This window comes from Xenopus laevis, chromosome 8S (genome assembly GCF_017654675.1).
Source record: "Xenopus laevis strain J_2021 chromosome 8S, Xenopus_laevis_v10.1, whole genome shotgun sequence".
In the NCBI taxonomy this organism is placed as follows: domain Eukaryota; kingdom Metazoa; phylum Chordata; class Amphibia; order Anura; family Pipidae; genus Xenopus; species Xenopus laevis.
The window spans coordinates 81,751,531-81,768,439 of record NC_054386.1 but is presented as its reverse complement, the minus strand read 5'-3'; the positions used below and the strand labels follow the sequence as shown (position 1 = coordinate 81,768,439).

The 16,909-nt window shown below is 38.1% G+C and overlaps 1 protein-coding gene across 1 annotated transcript; it reads left to right on the top strand.

The window, feature by feature from the left end:
* The first annotated feature begins 4,600 nt into the window (after positions 1-4,600).
* On the top strand, positions 4,601-10,157 carry lta.S (lymphotoxin alpha S homeolog). Its single transcript, XM_018233845.2, has 4 exons — positions 4,601-4,804; positions 5,588-5,627; positions 8,548-8,604; positions 8,685-10,157. Exons 1-4 carry the CDS (start codon positions 4,703-4,705, stop codon positions 9,110-9,112), a joined length of 627 nt encoding a protein of 208 aa, XP_018089334.1. The 5' UTR covers positions 4,601-4,702; the 3' UTR covers positions 9,113-10,157.
* Positions 10,158-16,909: the final 6,752 nt, after the last annotated feature.

Below are 16,909 nucleotides of genomic sequence, written 5' to 3'. Positions count from 1 at the left end.
TTCATGTATAAATACCCAAGAACTCATAGCAGAATGGCACAGAGACTATTTAATGGATAAATACCCAGAACTCATAGTAGGATGGCACAGAGACTATTTAATGGATAATAACCCAAAACTCTCATCCGAATGACACAGAGGACAATGGGTAGAAATACCCCAGAACTCATAGCAGCATGGGGCAGGGACTATTTCATGTATAAATACACCAGAACTCATAGCAGAATGGCACAGAGACTATTTCATGTATAAATACACCAGAACTCATAGCAGAATGGCACAGAAACTATTTCATGTACAGTATAAATACCCCAGAACTCATAGTAGGATGGCACAGAGACTATTTAATGGATAAATACCCCAGAACTCATAGTAGGATGGCACAGAGACTATTTAATGGATAAATACCCCAGAACTCATAGTAGGATGGCTCAGAGACTATTTAATGGATAATAACCCAAAACTCACATCAGAATGGCACAGAGGCCAATTCCAAATATAAATACCCCAAAACTCATAACAAGATAGTACAACTGGAATTTTTGCTAAGGAAAGGGTTAAACACCAGGGGGTTGAGGCACACAACAAATTATTGGATTCGCACATTATTGGAGAAGGGCACAAAAAAACAGAGGACAGTAAGAAAGAAGAGTTGGAATATGAATAAGGTTAGAGGGAGTAGAGGAACAAGAAGATATGAGCGAGGGGGGGAGAACACAAGAACAAATACAAGTTGAGCTACTAAAAATAAAGTCCAAAATGTAATACGTAGCAATTCTAGTCTACCTTGTTGCTTCTTTGTTAAATTTTAGTTTAATTTCAAAGTTCAAAATCTATTTGCTCTTTTGAAAAACTGATTTCAACATGTGATTATCCTTGAGGGTATGGGCCCTGTTATTCAGAATACTCAGGACCTGGGGTTTTCCAGATAACGGATCTTTCTGTAATTTTGTTCTTCATACTTTAAAGGAGAAGGAAAGCTCAAAGACAGTTTATTGCTCTAGACACTTTCTCTGTTTGTTTAGGAAAGAAGCTGCCATATAAACTTGGTGGGACATCACTTTCTGCCTGAGTCTTTCCCTGATCACTTACAGCTCTGAGCTCAGATTAGAGCAGGGATGGGAGGAGGGAGGGGAAAGGAACAAACTGAGCATGCTCAAGCCCTAGCAATGGAGGTTTATGCTGAAAACAGGAAGTCTGATACAGAAGCCCATGTGTACACAATAAAAGGAAAGAAATGCAGTGTTTCTTTTGACAGCGGACTCAGGGCAGCATTACTTTGAGGGTTTACTGGTATATTTATATAGACCTTTCTGATAAAGCTTACTTCATTTTAGCCTTTCCTTCTCCTTTAAGTCTACTTGAAAATTAAATAATCCCAATAGGCTGGTTTTGCTTCCAATAAGGATTAATTATATCTTAGTTTGGATCAAGTACAAGATACTTTTTAATCATTACAGAGAATAAGGAAATAATTTAAAAAAAATTGGATTATTTGGATGGCTTTTGGATGGCCTTCCTGTAATTCGGAGCTTTCTGGATATCGGTTTCCGGATAAAAGGTCCCATACCTGTATCTATATATACAGTATATATATATATATATATAGCATATTTTAACTTCACATTTGCATTATTTTGCTAGTTATTAAACACACAATAATTATTACAAGGCACATGTTCATCTGAGAGTCACCTGATGGTAGACTGACAGGTTTAGGAGGAGTTAAATAAAAATTCAGAAAAAAATGTTGTTTAAAATCATTTAAAATGTTATGTGAAAGGCAAAATCTACAAATTGTCTATTTAAAAGAAAAATTCACAGAAGTGGAGATAGAGTTTTGTGAATATGGTGGGAAATGTGACAAATCCATCTCCACTTTTATTTTGTCTTAATATCAACACTTTTGTGAATTCCCCCAATAGTCCTCCTTAATGCTTTATATATATAACTGTCAAATCACAACTCCTTTTTTTTTTGCAAATTAAGCTAATCTAAAATAACCTACCCCATTAAAGCAACAATGACTAATTTCTGGTCGGTGACAATTGTTGGAATTGGTAATGTAACGGCAAAAAAATTAAACTGCCCTCATAAAACTGAAGATTTTCTCTCTCAACCTCCTATTTTGCAGAAGTCTCTCCACACCCTTAATCAAAATAGTTAGTAACTAGAATTAATCAGATCTTCTTTTTCCTATAAAATAAAATGTTATATATATGGGACAGATTATCAGAAGACACATTTCTTTTTCACTCTCACTTTCTTTGATCTTATCGTTTCCCTGTAATACACTTCTGATGTGGTTTAGTTTAGCAAAATGTCCCTCAAACAGTTTCTTTTCTTCACTTTCTCTTTCTGATATTTCGTGTCATATACGGGAAGATTTATGGGAGCAAATCTCACTTTACTTGTCCCCCCCTTTTTTTTATAACTGCTCTATAAAGGGGTTTAACTCTTCAAAAAACTTTAAATAGAGTTCCTAAGGTAGATTTTTATAACCTAACCATGCCTTTCTAATCCTCTATTGCCTTTTGTGGTCAGGTAATAAATATATATCTGGGTGCTTATGGGTTAAAAATATCTGGGCATTTGTGGACCTTAAAGGAGAATTCAACCCTAAAGTTAAAAAACCCCTACCTTACATAGACCCCCCTCCCTCCTCCCCCCAGCCTATGTTTTACCCCAGACAAATGGCGCTAACATTTTACTTACCCCTCGGTGCAGATTCAGGCACCGGAGTTCATGGGCGCCATCTTTTTCTCTTCGGGATCTTCGGAATGAGACCGGCGTGGTGGTGCGTGCGCAGTTGTATCAATTTTCTATTTTGCGACAACTGTGCATTCGCTGAAACTCACGAAAATTGCTGAGGCGCCGGTCTAATTACAAAGTTTACCAAAGATGGCGCCTGTGAACTCCAATGCCTAAATTTGCACCGAGGGGTAAGTACTGTAAAACATTAGGAGCATTTGCCCGGGGTAACACTGGGGGGAGGAGGGGTCTATGTAGGGTAGGGGGTAGGGCTTTTTAACTTTAGGGTTGAATTCTCCTTTAAGGTCTATTACTTTGGTTGTTACTCCTAATCCTTTTATTAAGAACCAATTTCACAAATATCCCTTTATCCCACACATCCCTCTTTAATCACCTCTTAATGAAGGATCTCCTGAATATACTAAATTAGCCACCACCCACTGAAAAATTCTGGGGGTTTCTAAAATAACAGGATATGTTTCGTGCTGTCCTTTGGAAACCCTCCTATGCAGCAGACAAACATTTAAACTGTAGGATTAATATGGACTTTATATTTGTTGCATACAGAGGGTCCATTTTTCATAGCTAGGACCCAATAGTGAAAAAGCCTCTGTCCATTTCATGGCTTAAAATAGGCCACAAAGCGCAAAACATGCAGTAATTACATAATTATAATATCACTTTACTGATATGAGAAAACTATGGAAATATACAGATGTGGCATGAAAAGAATTAGGTTTAAAAAGTTGCATGCTTGGTCATTTTCAAGCTAGAAGCAAAAATACTTACAATGGCTTATTTATTACTAAGTTGGACAATAGCAACCAATCAGCAGTTAGCTTTATACAGTCTTCTACAAATAAAGCAAAGACCTGATTGTTAGCCAATGCTTTGCAAATTGCTGGGGTAACCCCCTCCCTCCCAATTAGGGTAACCTTTAGAGAGAATGGCTTTTGCCATAATTTGCTCACTTAAATACTACTAGAAGCATAGGCTGATGGTCAGCGGTGCTTCGATTTCCTAACTCGCCTGAAGTTTCCTTGAAAGGGAAGTTCGAGCAACTTCGGAAATCGAAGTGCCGCGAGTGCATTGGCACTAGCAGGGGGAAGGCAGTTCGGGGAGATTGTCGCCCCGCAGAAGAGGTGATTAAATCTCCCCGAATCTGCCCGTGTGCTAGTACACTAGTGGCATATTTACCTTGCTTCTTATACCAATAACTACATCTCCACATTCTTCCTTTGTCTCCAGCAAGCAGGTTACTCACCTCGGCCATTTGTAGCATTTAGCTCTGATTAGATTAGTTGTGGATGACACCTGCCAGCAGATCCTTATGGTACTAAATAAAACCAAATTATGATACTACTGCAAGGAGTTTCCTCCAATGAGCATTCACAGTCATTCATCAAGTGCCCATTATAATCTAGGGAAACTTCAGAGAGATTAGACTTTAGTGGTCTGAAGTGCTACAAATAGTTATTATTTTATTTTCTCTCTTTTGGACGAAGCCATTTATGTGCATCATGTCTTTCAGTTCATCCTTGACCCCCCTTCTCTATCCTCCCAACTTTAACACATACTTAGCTCTGTTTTTTCTCTAACTATATCCTGTGTCTCTATTAATGTCTTCCTTTTCTTTTTAAACCATATTATTTGACCGTTCCAGAAATCTCTTTGTTCTTTACCCTGAAATTTGCCTTTTCTACATAAATTCCATCTTATTTCTTACACCAGTCTTTTATTTGACATCTTGTTCTGGGATTTTAATTTTCTCAGTCCACAGTCTCTGCGTCTCTACTTCCTCTCTTCAGTTTGGGTTTCCCCTTCCTCCCACACTTGCCTTTCTGCTCTCTATAAATCAGACCATGGTTTCACACTCCTAACAGATCTCACAAGCTATCCGCTATTCTAATATACCAGAACCAAAAGATACCGCAATCACGTTTTGGCCAGAATGATCTGTGTCCCTAAGAGGTTGATTTTGAGAAGACACCTAATAGGTGCACTCCTGACCTTCCTCTGCATCATTTGCCCTGCGTGTGGCACACCAACTCAGGTGAGAGAAAGTCAGGTTATTTCATAATTAATCATAATAAAGATAATTATAATCATAATTAAGAAAATATATATCTTTAACTATATTAATAAAAATATATATATTTATATGGAACAGTCCATCTATACAATCAAAGACACAAAACAGAAATGATCAGGACTGTACTGAATGAATGTGTGCAGCTTAATAGCACTTTAAGGTTTTGCTTGTACCTTTAGCTGCTCAGTGCACTGTGCTTTAATGTAATAGACGGTATATACTGATCCAAGTTGCTTTTCAGAGCAAGTAACTTATATTTAGCTGACACAATGTGGTTTTCAATAGGAGGCTGCTGCATATTAGTCATGCAGAATAGATTTACAGTTTAGTATAATGAGATGGGGGTATATATAGTTATACAAGACTAAAGATTTAGGCAAAAATGCAGGCTGCTAAACTTTACAAAGTTGCATAATCTGCGGTTCTTCATCTATTGCTTAAGTGCAAGAAATACTTACACTGGCAAACAATACTGGAAATTGCAGGGAAGCAAACAGCTAGAGAATTTAGTCATATTAATGTGACAAGATGCTTTGTTTAAAGGGGATGTATATACAACAATGTTTCTCCTAAACAAGGATATTGTAAACAACTCAATATCTAATCGTGTGTCTTTACTCATGCTTCTATATAGATTTTGTGGTCAGTTTCATGTTTCAGTTTTTGTGGAGGTAAATGGCATGGAGACATTTATCAGAAACAGAATAATGTGTCTAACAGAGTCGATCTGATTTTTACCCACAGAGAGAACAGCACCAAAAACAAAAGGTTCCTGACCGACAAGGTGTGTAATGCCCAAAGCCTCCCAGTTGCTTTCTAGTTGTATGCTGAAATTAATACAATTTAGTAGATTGTAGTAGTGTTGTTTCTTTAAAGGGATCCTGTCATCAGAAAACATGTTTTTTTCAAAACGCACCAGTTAATAGTGCTACTCCAGCAGAATTCTGCACTGAAATCCATTTCTCAAAAGAGCAAACAGATTTTTTTTTATATTCAATTTTGAAATCTGACATGGGGCTAGACATATTGTCAATTTCCCAGCTGACCCTGGTCATGTGACTTGCAAATTTTCCCCATGACAGTATCCCTTTAAGGTTCTGTGTGCTTTTACTTAAGCAGTCATCAATTTGTTTGTAAAAAAGAAAAAAAATACTGGTCAGTATTATTAATGTGGAAACTTGTTACGGGCAGGATACGCTGTAACAAAAGTCTTTGAAGCCACGAACATATGTCCACAGCCAACATAAGCCTTTGCCAGCCAATAACATCACTGAGTGCTGGTTTCTTTCTAAACTGATTGTTAGTTATTTATAAACTAAGAATGAGTCTGGGCATGCTGTTTTGAAATTTGCAATGTCTTACTGGGTTTTCACTTAACAATGACTAATTATTATGAATATTATATTATTAAAGTTCTTGAAAGTGTTGGTGAGTCTGTGCAATGAGTTAATAATTTATTTTCACATCAGTCCCTGTACTAGTGGAGCTCACAATCTAAGGTCTCTATTACCTACACACACACACATGATCTAAGGTCTCTATTACCTTCACAAACACACACACACTATGTGAGTTTTATTAGGAATTATAGTTCATTAAAAATTGACCTCTATACAATCCCTTTCTGTGATTTAGCATTGTCAGGGGCAGATTAACAGAGGCTGTGGGCTCTGCCCTGTCCAAACTTGGAACTGTAGGCCTGTTATATAAATAAAAAACACGCTATCAACTGAACACATTTGAGGCAATTTGCCAGCCTGCTTTAAATGTCAATGCTTCAGAATACAGAGATGTTCTTTTTTTTGTCCATTTACTATAAAATGATGACAAAAACTTTACCTAAGATGGGGAGTATGTGGGGCATGGTTTGTGGTAAAGACACATTTAGGTTACTGTACATATATATATATATATACATATATAGAGGCACTATATAACCTGTACATATACATGTATGTGTGGGTACAGAAATAAGTAAATACTATATGTACAGTAACCTAAATGTGTCTTTACCACAAACCATGCCCCACATACTCCCCATCTTAGGTAAAGTTATATATACATATATATATATATAGACAAATACAAGAGTCCTCTGCACTCAACCCATTATCAATATCTTTAAGACAGAGACATTTTGTGCATACTGCTACTGAAAAATGCCTTACCCTTTAAACAACACAGGGATTGTTTGTCCATATATTGCAATATATTTAAGCTGGCCAACTACGTCAAAGTCATCCCATATCTGGCCAGTCCTACGCTTAATTTTCATCTGATTCATTAAGAATTCAATTGCTTCATTATACATTTTACAAAGGGACTAAGTTTTACCTGCAACTTACTTGCTGCTTTCAAAGTAAAACTCCCAAACTTGGCTGCCCTTTAATTAGACACCAGTGGGGTCACCTGACTATAACTGGGAAGGGTGGGAGCTACAACATGGAGCTGGTCACTGCTCCTGTATAACTATAACAAACAATATATATATATTTATATATATTTAGGAAGTACCCGCACTCTTGCTAAAGTTTTCTTGTAGTGGGTGCTTGGTCAAAATATATACAGAATTTTTCAAGAGGGACCAGCACTCCGTATTTCAGTGCACAGTGATGTGATAATAAGCACTTGGTGATTTGAAATACAAGTGCTGGTCCCTCTCGAAATGTATATGTATATATATATATATATATATATATATATATATATATATATATAATATATATATATATATATATAGATAGATATATAGATATAGAAATATATATACATAAAAGCCAGTGCAATTAAAGTAAGAAACACACTCATTAGATTTTCAGGCACTTTGACTGATATGTGCAGAAAAGGTAATATTTTGGGGTGGGGTTACTCTCCCTGTGGGTTATTCTCCTGAAAACACTGACTGATGTACCATTTGAATGCAAGTAGATAATAAGAAGTTCGTAGCTCAATAGCTTTACTGAAAATCCGATTATTTGGCAAAACAAAACAGGTCAAATTCGCCCATCCCATGTGCCATTTGCCATATGGGATTTTTCAACCATCCTCTTTAATATCTGGCCAAGCCTGATCTTTTCTGCTCTTTGTCATTTAGCCAGTTTAATACCCTACACAGTTCAACACTTTAGAAACTATATATATATAAAAATATAGTATCATGACTCACAACATTTAGGAAACAGTAAGAGGGACAAAAAGATTTGGCAGGTGTAGCGCGGCTAATTCTTTTGCCCACGCCTATTTTTGTGGCCACACCCTCTAATTACCATGTTCATTTTACATAATTTGGCAGGTTATGAAAGTTTGAACACATTTCTGTGGTTTTTATATGTTATTACAGTTTTGCAAATGAAGGTAAATTGTCCTTTAAGTCTTCATTCTTATCTTGTGAAACTGTTACAAAAGAATGTTAAGCATTTATTCTGGGCTGTCTGCCAAGACCCAATTAATCTAGAAGCTTTGTATCTGTTTCTGGCTGTTCAGTGCAGCAGATCAAAGAGAAACTCGGGACTTAGTATAAATACGTTACAGCGGGTTCAGCTGTCAAAAGCGCGACTGTCCTGCTCAAAACGGGACAGTTGGGAGGTATGTAATATAACACACTGGCAGTACAAAATACTGTGTACAGCAGCTCCTTGGGATGTATTTCATTTCTTGAAGTTATAGTTTCAAGACATTTTAATACAATTTCATTTCTTTTATAGGTACTCAATTTAAACTTAAAGACACTACAAACAGAAAACCTGCAGCACATTTAGAAGGTAAACAAATTGAAACACACTTCTTTTTAATCCTTTGTAATAGCTGGTAATTTTAACAAATTATTCTTCTCTTCTTTTAGCCAATCCCTACATCAGAAACTCCCTAAACTGGAGCAGTGATCTTGACAACTCCTTCATTTGCTGTGGGCTGTTACTTAACAACAACACCTTGCATATCACCAAGAACGGCCTTTATTTTGTGTACACTCAGGCCACTTTCATGGGGGACACTTGTCTTGATGGAAAGTCAATTTTCTTGTCACATAGTGTGGTGCTTCAATCCAAGCAATTTGGAGAAGAGAGTTCCCTGCTGAGTGCACAGAAGACGGCATGCAGCGAGCAGCGCAGTTCAAGATCCCATTCATCAAGTGTGACATGGAGTAGATCTATCTTTTTGGGAGGGACTTTTGCACTTGAAAATGGAGATATACTGTATACTGTAACCCAGGGACAAAACCATCTTGCGTTAGAGCATGGAATGGCTTACTTTGGCCTCTATGCTGTGTGAGATGATGGCATATACTTTGTTTGCTTCTAACACATATTTGTACCAGGAAAGATTTATTGCAGACAGTGTATATTTAGAAAGAATTGATTAACTTGTTAGATAAGTTTTTAGGAATATGCTTGTGCCGGGCCTCTGAGAGAGCTGGTTCTGAGCATTTCATTGCTACAACTGAATATGGCCACTGGCTAGTTCTCAGTAACATTTAATGGGTTCACGGCCGGATTTGCCCTGAGGGCGCCCCGAGGCCGGCGTCCTCCGTCGCCCCCACCCTCTGTAAAGATAGCGAGCATGCGCATCCTGTGTGGTTTCGGAGCACTAGACATTCGGCGCTAGTGCTCCGCCAAGAAAACTGCTTGTGTGGCTGGGCAGCATGCCGCCCCTTAATTGATGCCGCCCTAGGCCCGGGCCTATACGACCTTGCCGCAAATCCGGGCCTGAATGGGTTACTGAGCAAATGCAAGTTTGCCCAGTGGTAGGAAGTGTGTTCACTGAAGGTCTAGTTCTATTTGAATGTTATCTATTGAACATTTGACTTTTCTGTGTTCTCCTTGATGCTGAATTTGTGGCTATGATGGTATCAAAGGGAATATTCATCAATGGGTAAAATAGAGTTTGCCACAATTCCACAATGGGTTTTTTTTTTTTATGGGATTTTAGGGAGATTTTTATGTTTTTATATTTTGGAAGTTCACTCTTGAAAATATATGCTTCTCAAATCCCATAGAAATTAAAAGAGAGCTGCCAAATTTCAAATCTGGAAACTGTGGTCAGCTCTATTTTACTAATTGATGCATGGCAAATAAATTCTACTAGGATTTTTTTAAATATTGAAATGTGTTTAAAGTGCTTCAAATTATGGAGAGACCATAGGTGACAAGCATTGCAGATACTGGGTCTCATACCCGACATTTTTATATTTGATATAACACAACTATTATTTATATTTCGGCTGCTTCCAGTACAACATGCTACTCTTTTAAAGGAAAACTAAACTCTAAAAATGAATATGGCTAAAAATGCTATATTTTATATACTGAACTTCTTGCACCAGCCTATTGTTTCAGCTTGTCAATAGCAGCAATGATCCAGGACTTCAAACTTGTCACGGGGGGTCACCATCTTGGATGCGACACTCTGAACAGCTGTTGAGAAGCTGAGCTTAGGGGCCATCGCAAATCATCATGCAGAAAATGAGCTGATGCTACAGGGCTGATTATTTAATTCTGATGCTAGTTTCACTGGTTTCTGTGCTGCCATGTTGTAATTATCTGTATAAATTACTAATTAGCCTTATATTGTGACATTTATATGCTATGGGGCAGATTTATCAAGGTTCAAATTTCGAAGTACAAAAAACTTCAAAATTCGACCATCAAATTGAAAAACTTCAAATATCAAATTCAAAGTTTTTTCGCCGAATTTGGCAATCCTACGATCGAATGAAAATCGTTCGATTGAACGATTAAATCGAACGATTTTAGCGTACGATCGAAGGATTTGTATTCGATGTGTAAAGACTTAGAAAAAGTTTGTAGAAGGTCCCCATAGGCTAACAGAGCAATTCGGCAGGTTTAATTTGGCGAAGTATTGAAGTCTAAGTTTTTTTAAAGAGACAGTACTTCGATTATCAAATGGTCGAATATCCGAACGATTTTTACTTCGAAACAAAGTCGAAGTAAATTCGAAGTCGTAGTATCCTATTGGATGGTCGAAGAATCCGAACAATTATTTTCAATTTCAAATTTTTTTACTTCGAAAATTCCCTCGAATTCACTTCGACCGACTTTTTAGCCGGTTCTTAAGCTTAGTAAGTGACAGCAGCACAGAGCATGCGCAGTGAATAAGCAGAAAAGAAGATGGGGAGCTACTGGGGCATCTTTAGAGACACAGATCTTTACTGCTAAAGGGCGGTGGTTGCCTTAGACTGGTACAAACCCCCAAAACATAATGTACAACATTTCTAGCCTACTTCTTTTGTTAAAATTTTAGTTATCCTTTAACTGTTAAAGTACAATTCAATTAATATATTTATTTTATGAGATACATTTATTTTATTTTTTTGCTGTAATAAGGAGCATAGGTCTCTACATAATTGTATGGTTAAAGGGAAAATTCTCTTTAGCATATTCTATATAGGATATTTTTGATTTTTTATTATTTATGGTTAGAGATATTAACCTTTATACCCTGGATTTTTTGGCTTGCAACTATCTGTTATACTATATGTTGTGGAATAACTGAACAAGGCAACTAAAGACAAACTAACTGTGTTTCTTCAAGTTCAGCATGTGTTGCTGAACAATAAAATGTAATAATAAAAAAATAAAATTTAATAATTAAGAAAAGGAAAAAAAATGCAAATTGTTCTGCCAAACTCTAGGTTACCTACATTATTAAATATGAGAGTTTAAGTGACAAACCAGCTGACATTTTAACAAACTTAGTGAATGCCCAGAATTTCTGCAAGCATTGGCCTGAACAGACTGGGGCTTTGAGCAGATGATTTAAAGGGATCCTGTCATGGGAAAACATGTTTTTTTCAAAACACATCAGTTAATAGTGCTGCTCCAGCAGAATTTTGCACTGAAATCCATTTCTCAAAAGAGCAAACAGATTTTTTTATATTCAATTTTGAAATCTGACATGGGGCTAGACATTTTGTCAATTTCCCAGCTGCCCCTGGTCATGTGACTTGTGCCTGCACTTTAGGAGAGAAATCCTTTCTTGCAGGCTGCTGTTTTTCCTTCTCAATGTAACTGAATGTGTCTCAGTGGGACATGGGTTTTTACTATTGAGTGTTTTTCTTAGATCTACCAGGCAGCTGTTATCTTGTGTTAGGGAGCTGTTATCTGGTTACCTTCCCATCGTTCTTTAGTACAGCAGTAAAGAGTGATTGAAGTTTATCAGAGCACGTCACATGACTTGGGCAGCTGGGAAATTGACAATATGTCTAGCCCCATGTCAGATTTCAAAATTGAATATTAAAAAATCTGTTTGCTCTTTTGAGAAATGGATTTCAGCACAAAATTCTGCTGGAGCAGCACTATTAACTGATTCATTTTGAAAAAAATTTTTTTTCCCATGACAGTATCCCTTTAAATACAAGGTTATACACTGGGGTATAAATAAATTGATTAAATCCTTACTCGAGAACAAATTACCAGTTTTTAAACTGGTAAAATATATACATTGTACGAGGTATTCATTAGACTTTCAAGACAATTTCTGCTGGAGTTAATTAACAATTAAAGGATCTGCTAACTATTTCTGTTAATATGTTTTTAAAGGGGTGGTTCACCTTCAAACATTTTTTTCAGTTCAGTTGGTTTCAGATAGTTCACCAGAAATAAAGACTTTTTTTCAATTACTTTCTATTTTCTATTTTTGTCCATTTTTTAGAATATTGAAGTGTAAAGTTTAATTTTTCACCTTCTAAAGCAGGGGGGGACTCTTTACCTGTTCTAAATTGATTCATTTAGTTGATACATTTCTTATCTTTGTCCCTGCTGAGCAGAATCCCTGAGTTTCATTACAGGAAGCTGTTAGAATTGATACAATAGTTGCTAAAAATTCCACAGCTGCTGCTGAGAAAGGTGAGCAACCCCTTTAACTGCCACATGTGCTTTCTCCTGTGGAAACAATTTTGATTATCAATGAAATTAAAAATGTATTTAGATTTTTTTTTTTTTAGTCATAAAGGTGTGTTATTAGGAATAGGAATTAAACATTTATTTTGGATATAGTAATTTCTTTAAAGTGTTGTTATAGGTAGTGATGGGTGAATTTGGGGCGTTTCACTTCGACGAAAAATTTGTGAATTTCCAGCGAAATTCGCAAAATGGTGAAAAATTTGCAAAACCCCGCAGCGTCTCGATTTTTACGCCAGCGTCCATTTTTTGATGCCGGCGTCCATTTTTTTTTACACCAGCATGCGTTTTTTTACGAATTTTCCTTGGCGAATTTTCACGGCGGTTTCACAAATCTATTTGCCGGTGGCGAAACTCTGGAATTCGCCAAAAATTCTCGTCTGGCGAATAAATTTGCCCATCACTAGTTATAGGGCGCATCTACGCTCTTAAGAAATACCCTCTTGCTACACGACCCCCGCAGCTCCGCCCATTTTTGCATCACAGTCCGTCCCTTTTTGTTTCACAGCCCGCCCCATTAGTTCCCGCAGCCACCACTGGCCGGTAAATTTTTTTTCAAAAGGTGGCAGCCCTTCTTGCAATGCTTCACATCCCTTTTTACTCAGCATAAATAAGCCCCATAATGTAGGCACTGTGAATGGGCTCCATGCGGATTCCTCTTACAAATTCTCCAATCAGCATGTAGATTGCCCAGTAGCTTGCCTGGCACCAGGTCCAGACTGGCAATCTGACAGTATGCCAGATGGGCTGCTCCATTTATGGTTAAGTGGCCTGGGGAAACAGGAAGCCGCTGTATGGGAGCCAAGGCTGCAGAGTGGAATCCGAAGCCGGCGAATGGAAGCCAAAGCCACTGAATGGGAGCCGAAGAAGTCCCTGAACACCAATGGTAACTAGATATTACTGGGCCCCACAGCAAATTATTTTTCAGGCCCCCAAAATGTTTAGAGGTTGACTTGTTTCTCCAATATTTATTGAAATTGTATATGAATTAAGGCCTCATGGGGCCCCTATACCTCCTGGCCCCCCTGCAGCCGCAGGGTCTGCTTCCTCTATAGTTACGCCCCTGGCCACTCTACTACTTAAGAACCAGAAATGTTAGTTTAATAATCAAATCATTAAATGACTAAAATCAATATAAACCCTTAAATTACTGATTCATACGTTTAAATAATATAAATAATGTTATGTATCGCATTGGCAAATTAACGAAATTTTTTCCATGCATAGGGCAGAAGTGCAGGGTACAGCTGTTTCTTATATAATGTTAGATAATTGCAATGCAGGTTAGGGGACCATGCAGACACTCTGGTTACACCACAGGACATTGTGTTACAGCTACAGGATAGTGATTACTGAACTATTGCACCACGTCCCACTGTAGTGTGTAGGGATGGATATCATGAAGAAGAATTGAACACCAGGGAAGCCCCAGCGATATACACAAGGAAAGAATACTAGTGTTGCACGGCTAGCCTGAAAACCACAGTTCAAGTGGCTTCACTTAAGGCTTGCTCAACAACTTTTTTAGCAGGTCAAACTTTGTCCATGCCATCTGCAACATAAACATATTTATTTACTGGTGCCTGCCTCACCCCCACCCTCTTTGAGGACGTCAACCCCACATAAGAAAAGTGGAAATTCCTTCATGTATAATATAACCCTCAATAAAAGTACATTCTGGGGTTTCCCCTGTAGACTGGAGTTTGTGAGTTTGTGATATGTTCTTCTCTGCTACATTCCTTCCTTATATCGGTATCACTGTCAGACATCTATCAGAGTCTAATTCATTTTGTTTCTTCTATATTGGCTGAATTTGGAAAGGGAAATATATTTCTGAATACTTATTGCTATATGGGTAACGTTGTGAATTAGAAAACTGGAGGTTTTTTTTCTTAATCTAATACTAATATTTAATTTTTAGTACAAATACAGTAATACTTATCTTGTGCAAGTATTTCAATGAACTACTAAAGTTACTAGTTATTCTAGTTCTAGTGTTAAAATGAAAAAAGAGCATCATTGCATAGAGGCAATAACTTACCACTAGAGGGCACCACAAGACAAAATGTCCTTGGACATAGCATTATATAGAAGAACACAACTTTAGCAAATAAATGTTATTTTTTATACAGTTTAGAATAGTAGATTGTCATCAACTTTACAGGCCATTAACCTTTCCCCAGTGCATAATATGGCTGATGAAAAGTCTAAGTGTTACAACAGTTCAGCACTTACAAGTTCAGTACCTAATTTGGCCGTCTAAGAGCACTGGGGACCAGCCAGGACCATTTTAAGGCCTTGGTGGACCCTGGCCAAAGATCAGCTGGTAAGAAGGAGGTTTTCATACTGTTCTGCTTATCTTAGACCAAATGTAGCAGGCAGAGAATGAGGAAGGGCCGTGAGGTGAGAGAGACAGAGTACGTCATACCATTGGCCTGCTGAGTCTTAACCATCTAATTGAACCTTCAGCTCCACAGCTGCCCTGCTTACTCCCTATTCTTTATATCATGAAGGGGCAGTCTGCTGTTATCCTGAATGATTACTGGTAACTGGGGTAGCAGTTTAGTTATATCTGACATGGTTACAATGTAGCTGTATTTGAAGGAGCTTTTCATTGCTGAATGCCGCATGCGTCCTGTCCCTGTCAGCGCTGGTTTCCCTATGGCACGTGCAGCCGCGCTTCAGGGTTTATGCGCCAGCGTGATGACATCACAGTGCATTGACGCGAAATTCAAAAGTATAAAAGGGGAATTCAGGTTACAGAGCACTGCCCGTTGTTAGGTTCGGCTTGATTTGTTCCTAGGTGCTTTACTTTGTGAATCCTGCTTGTTATTAGGGTATTGACCCTTGCCTGCCTGCTTGACTACTCTGACCTTTCCAATCCGACCTTTGCCTGTCCACTGACTATCCCTCGTTCTTCAATCCTGATTTCGGCCTGTCTGACTATTCTGCTCTGCTTGTTCTGGTCTGGCCTGCCTGTTCCAGGCTGAGTTGTCTGGCCTGTCTTCCAAGTGGCGTTCTTCTATCCAGTATCCTTAGTGAGACGATCGTGCTCCTTTGCTCGTCCAGAACCGTTAACTTTGCTCTTCTCTTAAATAAGACCTGGCGGCATCCGATTAGCCGAGGGCTCCTCCCGACGTGAAAGGCGGCTTTTATAGGCGGAAGCAACAGCCGAGACCAGGGAGCTTAGCTTGGGTTCTGGATTTAGGGTGCCATTCGTGACAACACTTTCCTGAAGAAGAACTGCAAGCATTCTACTTGAGTAAGCCATTCACCACAATATCCATTTAGAATCAAGGAAAAAATGAACTGTGGGCCAGAAGGAGACAACGGAGAATTCCATAAAAACGGAGCACCAGGGAAGCCAATATTCGTAGATTAAAAGGGGAAATTTATTGCATAATCTTTAAAAGTCACAAACACATGCATTAAAACATCCCATGGCTACCTGCCACTTCCTCAGAAGCTAATTGTAGCCTACTTTCAATAGCCTTTAAGATAATTTAAAGATTATGCAATAAATTTCATCTTTTAATCTACGAATATTGGCTTCCCCGGTGCCCGGTTTTTATGGAATTCTTCGCTTTAAATTGACTGTTAGGATCACAGTGGATGTGAAGCACGTCGGAGCCAAGCAAAGACTGCTAAGTGCCCCCACTACTATGCATACTGAGCCAGAAGGAGACAACCTTCAGTCATACACGAAGATCTTGGCAGTACATACTTCATGCCATTGTATGAGCCTTTGGCACCACATTATGCTCGAGCCAAAATGTTAATGGAGAAATTATTATTTAGGCTTCCAGCCAAACTCACTCCCAAATCAATTATGTAAGAACTTAACCGTGTTGAACATCTTAAACATTCTAAGAAATCAGACTGTATGGATATACTCTATTGAATGGTTTCATTGTATCATCATCAGTCAGAGGAAGTGTATGCTGCAGTAAATTTAATGGGCCATTCAGAAAATGTTCAGTTGATCCTGATCTTGTGGGCCAGTTTCTTTCAGTTAGAAAGGTATTAGAAATAGCCACACAAGTACTACAATGTGAATGATTTCATGGAATCAAGTCTCTGGCAAAAATGAAAGGTAATGCTATATATTTAAACATGAGTGGAAGGTGGAAGACAGCGATGCAAGTGGGAG